General features: G+C 45.5%; 1 protein-coding gene across 5 annotated transcripts in view; it reads left to right on the top strand.

Annotated features, from left to right (window-relative positions):
* Window positions 1–13,368, top strand: part of abcc12 (ATP-binding cassette, sub-family C (CFTR/MRP), member 12) — a 296,461-nt gene that overhangs the window by 48,028 nt on the left and 235,065 nt on the right. Inside the window, exon 1 of one of the 5 annotated variants that reach the window (XM_072518201.1) lies at window positions 4,104–4,580. The exons of 1 other annotated variant lie outside the window; for it this stretch is intronic. In XM_072518201.1, coding sequence (XP_072374302.1) covers window positions 4,545–4,580 — 36 coding nt within the window. In that variant the 5' untranslated portion in view covers window positions 4,104–4,544. Of the gene's footprint in view, window positions 1–4,103; window positions 4,581–13,368 lie in introns of those variants that run through there. 3 more of the 5 variants (XM_072518200.1, XM_072518198.1, XM_072518202.1) reach the window with 3 other exon arrangements.

Below are 13,368 nucleotides of genomic sequence, written 5' to 3'. Positions count from 1 at the left end.
TGCAGCCAGATAGGATGCAGCCAGATAGGATACTTTCTCTGGTAAGATATGCCATAGAGAGCATCCTATCTGGTACATCGACAAACAGTGATTGGTTACAGTGCGGAACAAGGGGCCAAACAAAGCAAATACATGAGCAAGGGCAGCATTGGGCATTGTGAATAGTGTTCTTAGAGGGAACAGATCAGTCCAAGGGAGAGTCGTTGAGGAGTCTTGTAGCTGTGGGGAGGAAGCTGTTCCTATGTCTGGATGTGTGGGTTTTCAGACTTCTGTACCTTCTGCCTCATGGAAGGGTCTGGAAGAAGGCAAAGCCTTGGTGGGAGGGGTCTCTGATAATGCTGTCTGCCTTCCTGAGGCAGCGGGAGGTGTAGACAGAATTAATGTGAGGGTGGCAAGCTTGCGTGATGCGTTGGGCTGAGTTCACCATACTCTGCCGTTTCTTGTGCCCTTGGGCTGAGCAGCTGCCATACCAAGCTGTGATGCAGCCGGATAGGATGCTCTCTATGGCACATCTTACCGTAGAAAGTATCCTATCTGGCTGCATCACAACCTGGTATGCCAATTGCTCGGTCCAAGACCACTGATACACCATCAATAATATACGACAAGTTGATAAAGTTAACTGAGGCTTTAATACACTAAACAGCAAGCCTCCAGCCTCTGGACCTGAACTGGGGCCGGAGGCTGAGACTTGCCACTTTTATACAGAAGCCCCGAGGGGCGGAGCCACAGGCGGAGCCAACTTGGACAAGCCCAGGCATGTATGATACAGTCCAGTCCAGACAATACAATCACATGATTTACCACAACCACAAGATACTTCAGAGAGTCGTGAACAAAGCCCAGTCCATCACACAAACCTGCCTCCCATCCACTGACTCCATCTACACCTCCCGCCGCCTGGGGAAAGCGGGCAGCATAACCCACCCGGCTTACTCACTCTTCCAACTTCTTCCATTGGGCAGGAGATACAAAAGTCTGAGAACACACACTCTGTTACCACAGTCCTAAACGACCCTCTTATGGACTGACCTCATTAACACTACACCCCTGTTACATTGGAGTAACCCTGGAGTTACATTGTGTACCTTTTGTTGCCCTATTATGTATTTGCTTTTATTTCCTTTTTCTTTTCATGTACTTAATGATCTGTTGAGCTGCTTGCAGAAAAATACGTTTCATTACACCTTGGTACAAGTGACAATAAACAAAATCCACAGAATCTGTCTGTAGAAGTTTGTGAGAGTCAATACAGACATGCCAAATTTCTTTAGTTTTTGAAGGAAGTATAGACGTTGTTGGGATTTCTTGACTATTGTATCAACGTGAGTGGGCCAGGACAGACTGTTGGCGATGGTGACAGTTGGTGATGGTGACCCCCAGGAACTTGAAGCTATCGACCATCTCCACTTCGGAGCCATTGATGCAGACGGGATTGTGTGTCGTGCTACGCTTCCTGAAGTCGATGATCAGTTCCTTGGTCTTTCTGACATTTAGAAAGAGGTTGTTTTCGGTACACCATGCAACCAAGTGATCTATGTCCCTTCTGTAGTCTGATTTGTCGTTGTTTGAGATACGATCCACCACAGTCGTATCATTCGCAAACTTATAGATTGAGTTGGAGTTAAATCTTGCCATACAATCATGTGTGTATAGGGAGTACAGTAGAGGACTGAGCACACATTCTTGCAGGGCCCCAGTGTTGAGGACTATTGTGGAGGAGGTGCTGTTGCCTATCCTGACAGATTGCGGTCTGTTGGTGAGGAAGTCAAGGATCCAGCTGCACGGGAGGGGTCAAGGCCAAGATTGCAGAGATTGTTTATAAGTCTTGTCGGGATAATGGTGTTGAAGGCAGAGCTGTAATCTATGAACAGCAGTCTCACATAGGTGTCCTTCTTGTCGAGGTGTTCAAGTGTTGATTGTAGAGCCAGGGAGATAGCATCTGCTGTGGACCGGTTGCGGTGATAGGCGAACTGCAATGGATTAAAACAGTCTGGGATGCTGGTGTTGTCTCATGACTAGCTGCTCAAAGCATTTCATGATAACAGACGTCAGGGCCTCCGGTCGGTAGTTGTTGAGGCAGGCTACCTTGTTCTTCTTTGGTACTGGTATTATAGTAGTCTTCTTGAAGGAGGTGGGAACCTCGGAGCGGAGGAGTGACATGTTGAAGATGTCTGCAAATACACTCACCAGCTGGAGGAGGAATACGTCCTCTCACCTAATGTTTGTGTAAGTTTAATTTGGGATTTATATCCTCATTCTGCTATGTAAAGCAAAGTGAAAGAATAGCATTTGATACCAAATGATGATGATGTTTTCGTTTTTTCCTGATTTACAGTTCTAACTGTCAAACAAATGTATTAAATGAGCGACAGTAATCCAGAGACCCAGGGTAATCCTCTTTGGACCCCGGTTCAAACCCCACCATGACAATAAAACATCTGGAATTAAAGGTCTAATGATGACCATTGAACCATTGTCGATTGTTGTGAAAGCCCATGGCCACTACCATCCAGAGAGACAAGAGCAGCAGACTTGGAAATATATTGCTGCTTCTTCACTGTTGTTGGGTCAAAATCCTGGAATTACCTCCCTAACAGCACTGTGGGTGTACTTACACCCCAGGGACTGCAGCGATTCAAGAAGGCAGCTCACCACCATCTTCTGAAGGGCACCCAGAAATGGGCAATAAATACTGGCCTAACCAGTGATGCCCACATCCTGTAATTTTTTTTTTTAAATGTCCCATAGAAGCTTGCAGTCTATGATGTTCAGCCTATGCCAGTTGTATTCTGATGAAATTCTAAGCTAATTCCACTTCCCCAGCTTCTCTCCATACCCAATATCTTCTTCTGCTTCGAAACCTTTCTAACATTTCCTTAAAATGTCCAATGGTCTCTGTCTCAGCTATCATTGCAAGCTCCTCAATATTCCAGAAAACAATACTTCCTGTAACCTGCCTCCTAACTCTTTTGGTGATCATTTTTAGATTAATGATTCCTTGTTACTGACTCCCCAACCAGAACCTCTGCAAAACAAGCAATAACTAATCTTTTTTGCAGAAGAGGTGCCAAGTGCAGAACCTGACAGGAGAACATAAAGTTCAGCTTGGGGACTGTTTTGCAGAACTTTGATATTGAAAAGAATCTTGCTCTGTCCACCCATACAACCTCCAATCATTTTTTCATTTGGGCTCGCACACTCAAAACAACTTGAGTGAGACTTCATGTCAGAAAGTCTCATTAAACTAGGCCTTACGCATGATGATTACTGAGTATTCCATTCTGTGATATCCAGATTTCAAATTGAATATCCAATGTTGGGTATTAATTGGGATTTGAAAAACTTGCAAATTAATTCACTTTTGTATCATTTCAATCTAAGAATAAAACAGAGAATGACAAAACAGTTTGAACTTTGATCTTTTGCTTGTAAATTTACAATGTCAGTGCAATCCAGATAAATCATTTTACAACTAAACTCCATGAACCATGTTTTCAAATCACAGTTATAACCCTTGGCCTAATTGAAAATAAGTTCTGTAACTGGTAAACCTATTGAGATGCTTATTGTATTGTGCGTATCTTATTCTGTGAGCAGAATGATTTGGAAGGCCGATGAACATCAATCTTGCTGTTTGTGTTAAGAGTTGTCAAAGTTCATTCAACGTTGTTCAACTTTGTACATATTTCAAAGTAAATAATTCACTTGATTTTGATCGAAGTAATATTACCAGTAGATGCTGGCAACAGGGAATCTCACCTGGTACCAATGTATCCCAGAAAATTGTGGATATGCAATGCATAATTGTTTTGTCCATTGATTTGGACAGAATGTGGTAATCCGTCCATGATTTTCCAATATGGTGGTGGGCAAGGGTCTTTACTGCCAGTACGTTACATTGACAATAGATCAGAATAAACCTTCCATTTTTGTAGAGTCACAAAATAAACTTTGTTGCGCTCGTTGAGTTAATAAGTAACTTTATGTTACTTAATGAAGCGGGTTCGCTTCTCATGACCGAAGTCTGGAGTTTCCTTCTGTTGCAACATGATTTTCAATCAATAATCCAACAGGCAAAGTGGAAAATAGAGCAGAGGTCTGTTATATAATGGGCAGCTTGGTTATGAACCCTTTAGCTGCATGTGTGGGTATCAGGGTGGGATAAAGGGAGAAGACATCCATGTATACTTGGAGGCAACATCATGTCAGTGCATCCCTGTCATACCAAGTATAATTGAGCACTGGCTCTGTGCAGCTGCTGATCAGTGACATTAGTGAAACTCTGAGAGACATCAGCTGGGATCCTCCAAGGAGCAGCAAACATCTTCAGATTGTCACTCCACTCAGGAATTTCTCTTACCCAACACGGCTCTTCTTCGGAATCTTCCACACCCAGCTTTTCAAAAAATCTGGAGTGCGGTGTTCATCGGAGAACTCAGTCAAAGCGGAATAGAGCTGGGAGAAGACAGGGTACTCCTCCTTTTAATGGCATTAGCTGCCGTACAGCTTTAAATGTCCAGCCTTTCAGTGTTAATGAACGGATGAGTGAATTGGTGAGTTCACCTGAACAGTGCCAGGTAGGTAACAAGAATTTGTACCAGAACATTTGCGTAACGGCAGCAAGTTGTGTCAAATGGTTGTTTTTCTGACTTAAATTTGTTAAAGAGTTGCTTCTTTTATTCTGCTCTAGGATATGGACATCACTGGCAAGGCCAACATTTGTTGCCCATTCCTAATTGCCCTTCAGAAGGTGGTGATGAGCCGCCTTCTCAAACTGTTGCAGTCAAACTGGTGCAGATACAGGTGGCACGGTGGCGGAGTGGTTAGCACTGCTGTCTCACGGCATGGTGGATCTGGGTTCGATCCGGGTCCCGGGTCACTGTCCGTGTGGAGTTTGCACACTCTCCCCGTGTCTGTGTGGGTCTCACCCCCATAACTAAAAGATGTGCAGGGTAGGTGGATTGACCACGCTAAATTGCCCCTTAATTGGAAAAAAAGAATTGGGTACTCTGGTGCAGAAACACCCACAGTTCTGCTAGCTTGGAGTTCCACTGAAGTAACAGCAATGTAGGTCCAAGTAAGGATAGTGTGTGACTGGGAGGGGAACTTGCACATGGTGGTGTTCCCATGCGTCTGCTGCCCTTGTCCTTCTAGGTGGTATGGGGCAAGAGGTTTAGAAGGCGCTTTCGAAGGAACCTCGGTGAGTGTTGCAGTGCATCTGATTGTGATGGTAGTGGAAGGAGCAAATGTTTACATTTGTATCTGGGGTGCCGATAAAATGAGCTGCTTTGTCCCGGTGTTTCTCAAGGGTCAGTGCTAGGACTACTGCATATATATTACTTGGATATTGCTATACTAAGTAAAATTGTAAAATTTGCCCATGATTCAAAACTAAGAGGTGTGGCTGGCAGTGAGAACGATACCAATCTACTGCATAAGGGTGTACATCAATTAGTAGAATGGGCAAGCAAGTGGCAGATACAATTTAACACGGAGAAGTGTCAGGTGATGCATCTTTTAGAAGGAACAGAAAGCAGAAATGTAAACTTAATGGTACAGTTCGAATAAATGTTCAGAGACAGACAAACCTGGAGGTTCATGTCTTTAAAGGTGGCAGAACATATTCAGAGAGTAGTTAGCAAAGTTTATGGTATCTTGGGCTTCATAAATCAAGATATTGAGTACAATAATAGGTACGTTATAAAGCTTTAGTTAGGCCACAATAAGAATATTGCCTCCAGTTCCAGACGTTGCTCTTTAGAAAGGATGTGAGGGCCCTTGAGAAAATTAAAGAGATTTACTAGAATCATAGAATCATAGAATTTACAGTGCAGAAGGAGGCCGTTCAGCCCATCAAGTCTGCACCGGCTCTTGGAAAGAGCACCCTACTCAAGCCCACACCTCCACCCTATCCCCATAACCCAGTAACCCCACCCAACACAGGGCAATGGATGAGGGATTTTAGCTACAAGGTTAGGTTGGAGTAGCTGAATGTGTTCTTCGTAGAGCAAAGGATATTGAGGGTAGCAAAGTGATGGAAGAGGTTGTCAACAATGTAGTGATCTCTGTCTATGTTAATACATGATTAGTTAATGTGCAGTCAGTACAGACAGATGACCACTAGATGGCAACATTAACAGGACCTATATAAGGAGTGTCCCGCTCTTTCTGTAGGTTAGTGTGTGTGTCGTGCAGCTAGAGTAAAGACGTGACAGATCAGAGTGTTGCGTATCATAATTGTTAGTTAAATCTAATCTTAGTTAATTATATTACTAGTCAAAGTATTAAAGTGAAAGAACTCACAAGTATTATTTTGTTACTCAATAAATAATTTGTCACCAACTGGAAGACTTTGACTGTTTATCATCAAGTTAAATACAACTCGGCAAGACAAATGAATAATATTTATATTACATTTTGGGAATATAACAAACAATATTATCAAATTACACTTACCCAGCAATAACCTGCGCACTGACACATAGTTTGTGTCCTGCCAGGGCCACCCAACTCCTGACCTCATTAGAGCCTCGGTCCAAATATGGACAAAAAGTACAACTCAACGGGTAAGATAGAGTCACTGCCCTTGACGTTAGGCAGCATGTGACCAAGAGTGGCATCAACGAGCTCTGTCAAAACTGGAGTCAATGGGAATTGGGGGGGGAACTGCTCTTCATGGGTTGGAGTCATACATAGTACAAAGGAATATCATTGTGAGTGTTGGAGGTTAATTCATAGATTCATAGAATTCAAAGAATCCCTGCAGTGCAGAAGGAGGCTATTCGGCCCATCGAGACTGCACTGATCCACTCCGCCCTGTACCCGTAATCCCGTAGCCTAACCTGCACATTCCTGGGCACGAAGACTGCAATTTTATCATGGCCAGTCCACTAACCTGCATTTCTTTGGACTGTGGGAGGAAACCGGAGTACCCGGAGGAAACGCAAAGACACAGGGAAATTGTTCAAACTCCACACAGTCACCGAAGGCCGGAATTGAACCCGGGTCCCTGGCACTGTGAGGAGCAATGCTAACCACTGTACCACTGTGCTTCCCAGGCTCGTAATCATCTCAGTCCCAAGGCAGCACTCCAGGAGTTCCTTAGGGTAATGTCCTCGGCTCAAGCATCTTCAGCTGCTTTGTCAATCACAATACTCATTCCCTCCATCACAATATCTGAAGTGGGAATATTTGCTAATGATTGCACAATATTCAGAACTATTCGCCACTCCTCAGATACTGGCGCAGCCCTTGTCCATACGCAGCTGGAGGTGGACAACATTCAGGCTTGTGCTGATAAGAGGCAATTAAAATTTGGACCGCACAAGTGCAGGCAATGACCATCTCCAACAAGGAAGAATCCAACCATCTCCCATGATATTCAATAGCATTATCATCGTTGAATCCCCCAGAATCAACGTCCTCCGAGTTACCATTGACCAGAAACTGAACTGGACTAGCCATATAAGTACTGTGGCAACAAGAGAGCAGGTCAGAGGCTGTGAGAAACTTGCCTCCTGACTCCCCAAAGCCTGTCCACAAGCTACACGACTTCAGTCAGGAACATAATAGAATTCTCTTGATTTGCCAGGACCAGTGCAGCTCCATTGACACTTATGAAATTTGACACCATCCAAGTCAAAGCGGTCCACTGCATTAACACCCACCACCTAAAACATTCACTCCCTCCACTGCCATCACCAGTGGCAGCAGTGCATACCATATACAAGATGCACTGCAGCAACTCAGCAAGGCTCCATCAACAGCACCTTCCAAACCTGCGACCTCTACCAACTAAAGGATAAGGACGGCAGCTGCATCAGAAAACTACCACATACAAGTTCCCCTCCAAGCCATTTGGCATCTTGACTTGAAAATCTATTGTCATCCCATCACGACCTTGAACTCTCTCCCTAAAAACACTATGGGTGTACTGAAACCATATGGCCTGCAGTGATTCAAGAAAGTGGCTTTCCATGACCGTCTCAAGGGTAATTAGGGATGGGCAATAAATACTGTCCTAGCTAGTGACATCCACACCACATAAAAGAATAAATTTTAAACATTGATAGAGATGTATAAGATTATGACAGGTTTAGATAAGGTAGAGAAAGAAAGTTTGTTCCCATTTATTGATGATACAAGGACTAAATGTCACAGATTTAAAGGTTTGAGCAAGAAATATAATGAGAGAGGTTTTGAGGAAGAACTTTTCAATGCAGCTAATGGCAAAATTCTGGAACTCGCTGCCTACAGGAGCAATGGAACGAAAGATAGTGAATTTGATTTGATGATCTCTTCAGCAAAATAAGATTACCGGTCTATGGAGCTGGGAAATGGGACTGTTTGGATTGTGCTCGACAAAGAGCCGATTTGGACTCAATGGGCCAAATGGCCTCCTTCTGTGTTGTAATGACTATGAATTAGGACTCAGTAAGATCACTGTTGACACACCAAAGAGACAACACAGAAAAATATCACAATTGGCATTTTAAAAGTATTAATGTCCGAATCCACAGTTATAGTGGATCGAGAAGGCGGCTCACCACTTTCTCAAAGGCATTATGGATGGGGAATAAATGCTGACCCAGCCAGTGTCGTCCGCACCCTATGAAATGATTTTTAAAGAAGAAAATCACAGTAAAGGCTAATGCGTCCACAAATTAAATGCTTACTTCGAAAGACATGGCACAATGACATGAATCACATTTTTTATGAAGACAATGGCCGAGATTCTCCAATCCTGCACTGGGTTGGAGAATCGGCGGGGGGGATGCGAAAATCGCGCCGCGTCGCTCTGACGCCGGGCCGTCGATTCTCCAGCGACCGGAGAATCGGCACCAATCGCGCCCGTGGGGTCGCCGCTACGCGGTCGGGGGCCGTTGAAAGCGACCCCCCTCTGGCGGTTCACCGCACATCGACGGGCCGAGTGCCCGCCGAGTTCAGCCGAGTCCTGCCGGCATCGTTCGGCTGTGGTTCTACCTGGCGGGACCTCGGAGTTCTGGCTGCGGGGGCCATCCTGGTGGGGGGGGGGGGATCTGACTCCGGGAGAGGGCCTAAACGGTGGCCAGGCCCGCGGTTGAGGCCTACCGATCGGCGGGCGGGCTAATTCCAGGGGGTGCCTATGTACCTCCGTGCCGGGTCCCTGTAGGGCTACGCCATATTGTCCGGGGGCCGGCGCGGAGATGGCAACCCATGCGCATGAACAGACCTGCACCGGCTGTGGCGCGCATGCGCGGTCCAGCACCAGTTGTGGCGCGCCGGCTTTCGAGCGCCGGAGCAGCGGACAGCACTTGGGCGCCGTACTTGCCCCCTAGGAAGGGATGAATGCCTGGGCCTGGAGGCCCATTGATGCCGCAGTCGCTCCCGCCGGTTTTGACTCTGGCGTCAACACTCTGAAATCCCGGCCAGTATTCCATTAAGGTCTGATAAACTTCAGTCACTTCTGCACACTCCCTACCTTTGTACAGAGTAGTTCCTGTCCAAAATGACCTTTGAAATGAGCAAGATGAAAATGAGGCTTTCAAGAGAGAGCGAGAGAGAGAGAAGCCAGGAGCCATTGTTCATCCAAAACAATTCCTTTCAATAGGCCACCAGCTACAAAGCCAGCATACGGTCTCTAGCCCTGCACCGGAAAAGCCACACCGATTCGGGCATGACAGAAGAGAGAGAGAGAGAGGGATCTCCCTTTATAAAAACAAATACACAGCAAACGCAAGAAACCCAACAACCAAGTCAAACCTGCCAGCGCTCAAGCCAGTGCACGCTCCCCTCTCCCGGCTCCAACAACAGCCCCACGTCGGTGAAGGGGCACCTGCAAACAGCTCAGTTCACCGGAAAGGGACAGGCAGCGCACGGTTGAGGAGAGATAGAGGGAACAACCCTCCCCCTCACCAGCACTGGGAGGAACCCCTCAACCCCCAGTGCACAGAAGCAGGAGATCCGCAACTGGCGAGCACCCAGTGCCAAGCCCAAAATAACAATACACAACAAAAATACAATAATAACCATTCAATCCCCCAACAGTAAAATACAACCAACATCAGTACAGACAGTGCACATAGTCAATTGGGCCACCACCCTACTACTCTTCCAGTTCCAGCATCTGGTCTCTGGATCCATCCAGTCTAAAACTGCAAAAGCGAGTCCGTTCTCCTCCACTTTCAGCCCGGCAGCAGGCGAACCAAGATCCGCTCCTCGCTCCACTCCAAGCCGCTAAGCAGAAAGGCAGCCAGTGACAAATATGAGTCCCAGGCAAGCACTTTCCTCTCTCTTCCCTGCAAGCAACTGGCAGCAGCAACAGACTCCCCTTTCCCACCATTCAACCGATCGTAACACCGTTCTCCCTTGCTGTAGTCCAGGTTTCAAAGTCCGGAAAAGGCAACCAGCATACAGAACAGCACAGCACATCCAGAAGCAGGGTTACAGACAGATACAGCAGGAGCTCAGAGACAGAGTCCCCTCCTGCACCTCTGAGCATGAGCTACTCAGGTGGAGTGAGCACCTCCATTGAGGGGGGCGGGGAAATCATTAGCAGTTTCACCTGCATAAATAGAGCTGGCCAATGTGGTACCAGCTAGAGGAGTAAAGCAGTGTTGAAGTACTACTGCTGCTGTGTACATATAATTGTAAATAAAGTTATTTTCTTTTGACTCGACAAACTCGTTCTGGATTCTCCATGGCCCTCACAAAACCAGGATTACAAGACAATACAAACCTGTATAAAGCTAGTCAAGCTTAAGTTCTGAGTCTGATTATTCAGCGTGTGTTAATGTCGTTTTTACTACTGGTAATTCTTCTATAACAATATTGATTTTATAGAAGCATATGAAATGCTTATCTGTATCCAGCGAGGTGTGGAATACAAAAGCAGGGATGTATGCTGGAACTGTACAGTATGCTGGAACAGTATAAAATGCTGGTTAGGCCACAGCTTGAGTTTTGTGTACAGCTCTGGTCACATTACAAGAAAGATCTAATTGCTTTGCAAAGAGTGCAGAGGAGATTTACAAGAATGTTGCCATTCTTGAAAATTACAGCCGGGAGGAGAAATTGGATAGGCTAGGATTGTTTTCCTTAGAGCACATAATGTAAAGGTGTGACCTAATTGAGGGGTACAAAATTTTGAGGGGCCCAAACAGAGTAGACAGGAAAGACTTGTTTCTTTTAAGACAAAAAGAGTGGCTAAGGTAAATATTGGTCCTTTGGAAGATGAGAAGGGAGATTTAATAATAGGAGACGGGGAAATGGCTGAGGAGCTGAACAGGTTTTTTGGGTCAGTCTTCACAGTGGAAGACACAAATAACATGCCAGTGACTGATGGAAATAAAGATATGATAGGTGAGGACCTTGAGATGATTGTAATCACTAAGGAGGCAGTATTGGGCAAGCTAATGGGGCTAAAGGTAGATAAGTCGCCTGGCCCTGATGGGATGCATCCCAGAGTGTTAAAAGAGATGGCTAGGGAAATTGTAAACGCACTAGTGATAATTTATCAAAATTTACTAGACTCTGGGGTGGTCCCAGAGGATTGGAAAGTAGCAAACGTGACACCACTGTTTAAAAAAGGAGGTCGGCAGAAAGCGGGTAATTATAGGCCGATAAGCTTAACTTCGGTTGTAGGGAAAATGCTGGAATCTATCATTAAGGAGGAAATAGCGGGGCACCTGGAGGGAAATTGTCCCATTCGGCAGACGCAGCATGGGTTCATAAGGGGTAGGTCGTGTCTGACTAATTTGGTAGAATTTTTTGAGGACGTTACCAGTGCAGTAGATAACGGGGAGCCAATGGATGTGGTATATCTGGATTTCCAGAAAGCTTTTGACAAGGTGCCACACAAAAGGTTGCTGCATGAACTAAAGATGCATGGCATTGAGGGTAAAGTGGTAGCATGGGTAGAGGATTGGTTAACTAACAGAAAGCAGAGAGTGGGGATAAATGGGTGTTTCTCTGGTTGGCAACCTGTAACTAGTGGGGTCCCTCAAGGATCAGTGTTGGGCCCGCAGTTGTTCACAATTTACATAGACGATTTGGAGTTGGGGACCAAGTGCAATGTGGCAAAGTTTGCAGATGACACTAAGATGAGTGGTAAAGCAAAAAGTGCAGAGGATACCGGAAGTCTGCAGAAGGATTTGGATAGGTTAGGTGAATGGGCTAGGGTCTGGCAGATGGAATTCAATGTTGCCAAGTGTGAGGCTATCCATTTTGGGAGGAATAACAGCAGAATGGATTATTATTTAAACGGTAAGATGTTAAAACATGCTGCTGTGCAGAGGGACCTTGGTGTGCTGGTGAACGAGTCGCAAAAAGTTGGTGTGCAGGTGCAACAGGCGATTAAGAAGGCTAATCGAGTTTTGTCTTTCATTGCTAGAGGGATGGAGTTCAAAACTAGGGAGGTTATGCTGCAGTTTTGGTCTCCTTACCTGAGAAAGGACATATTGGCACTGGAGGGAGTGCAGAGGAGATTCACTAGGTTGAATCCAGGTTCACTAGGTTGATCCCAGAGTTGAGGGGATTAGATTATGACGAGAGGTTGAGTAGACTGGGACTGTACTCATTGGAGTTTAGAAGGATGCGGGGGGATCTTATTGAAACATATAAAATTATGAAGGGAATAGATAGGATAGATGCGGGCAGGTTGTTTCCACTGGTCGGGGAAAGCAGAACTAGGGGGCATAGCCTCAAAATAAGGGGAAGTAGATTTAGGACCGAGTTTAGGAGGAACTTCTTCACCCAAAGGGTTGTGAATCTCTGGAAATCCTTACCAAGTGAAGCAGTTGAGGCTCCTTCTTTAAACGTTTTTAAGAAAAAGATAGATACCTTTCGAAAGAATAAAGGGATTCGGGGATATGGTGTACGGGCCGGAGAGTGGAGCTGAGTCCACAAAGATCAGCCATGATCTCATTGAATGGCGGAGCAGGCTCGAGGGGCCAGATGGCCTACTCCTGTTCCTAGTTCTTATGTTCTTATGTTCCCCTAGCTGAGGGGCGAGTTGGCAGTGGGTGTAGATTTAAGGTGATTGGTTGAAGAATTAGAGGAGACAAGAGAAAAACATTTTTCACTGAGAGAATGGTGGACATCTGGAATTCACTGTCTAAGTTGGTGCTTGAAGCTGAAACACTCACCTCATTTAAAATATGCCTGGGCCTGCATTTGAAGTGCTGTAACATGCAGGGCTACGGACCAATGCTGGAAAATGGGATAAATGAGCAGCTGCTTATTTTTGTCCAGCATAGACACAATGGGCTGAATGGCCTCTTTCTCCACCATATCTTTGCTGTGGTTCTATGGCTCCACAGTTCAATTACAACAAAAACAGCATTTCCATGTTAGTCTGTGCTGCCGTCACTGCTTAAAAAAGACCCA

The sequence above is a fragment of the Scyliorhinus torazame genome, chromosome 10 (assembly GCF_047496885.1).
Source record: "Scyliorhinus torazame isolate Kashiwa2021f chromosome 10, sScyTor2.1, whole genome shotgun sequence".
NCBI classification, from domain to species: Eukaryota; Metazoa; Chordata; class Chondrichthyes; order Carcharhiniformes; family Scyliorhinidae; genus Scyliorhinus; species Scyliorhinus torazame.
This window is presented reverse-complemented; position numbering and strand designations above follow the sequence as displayed.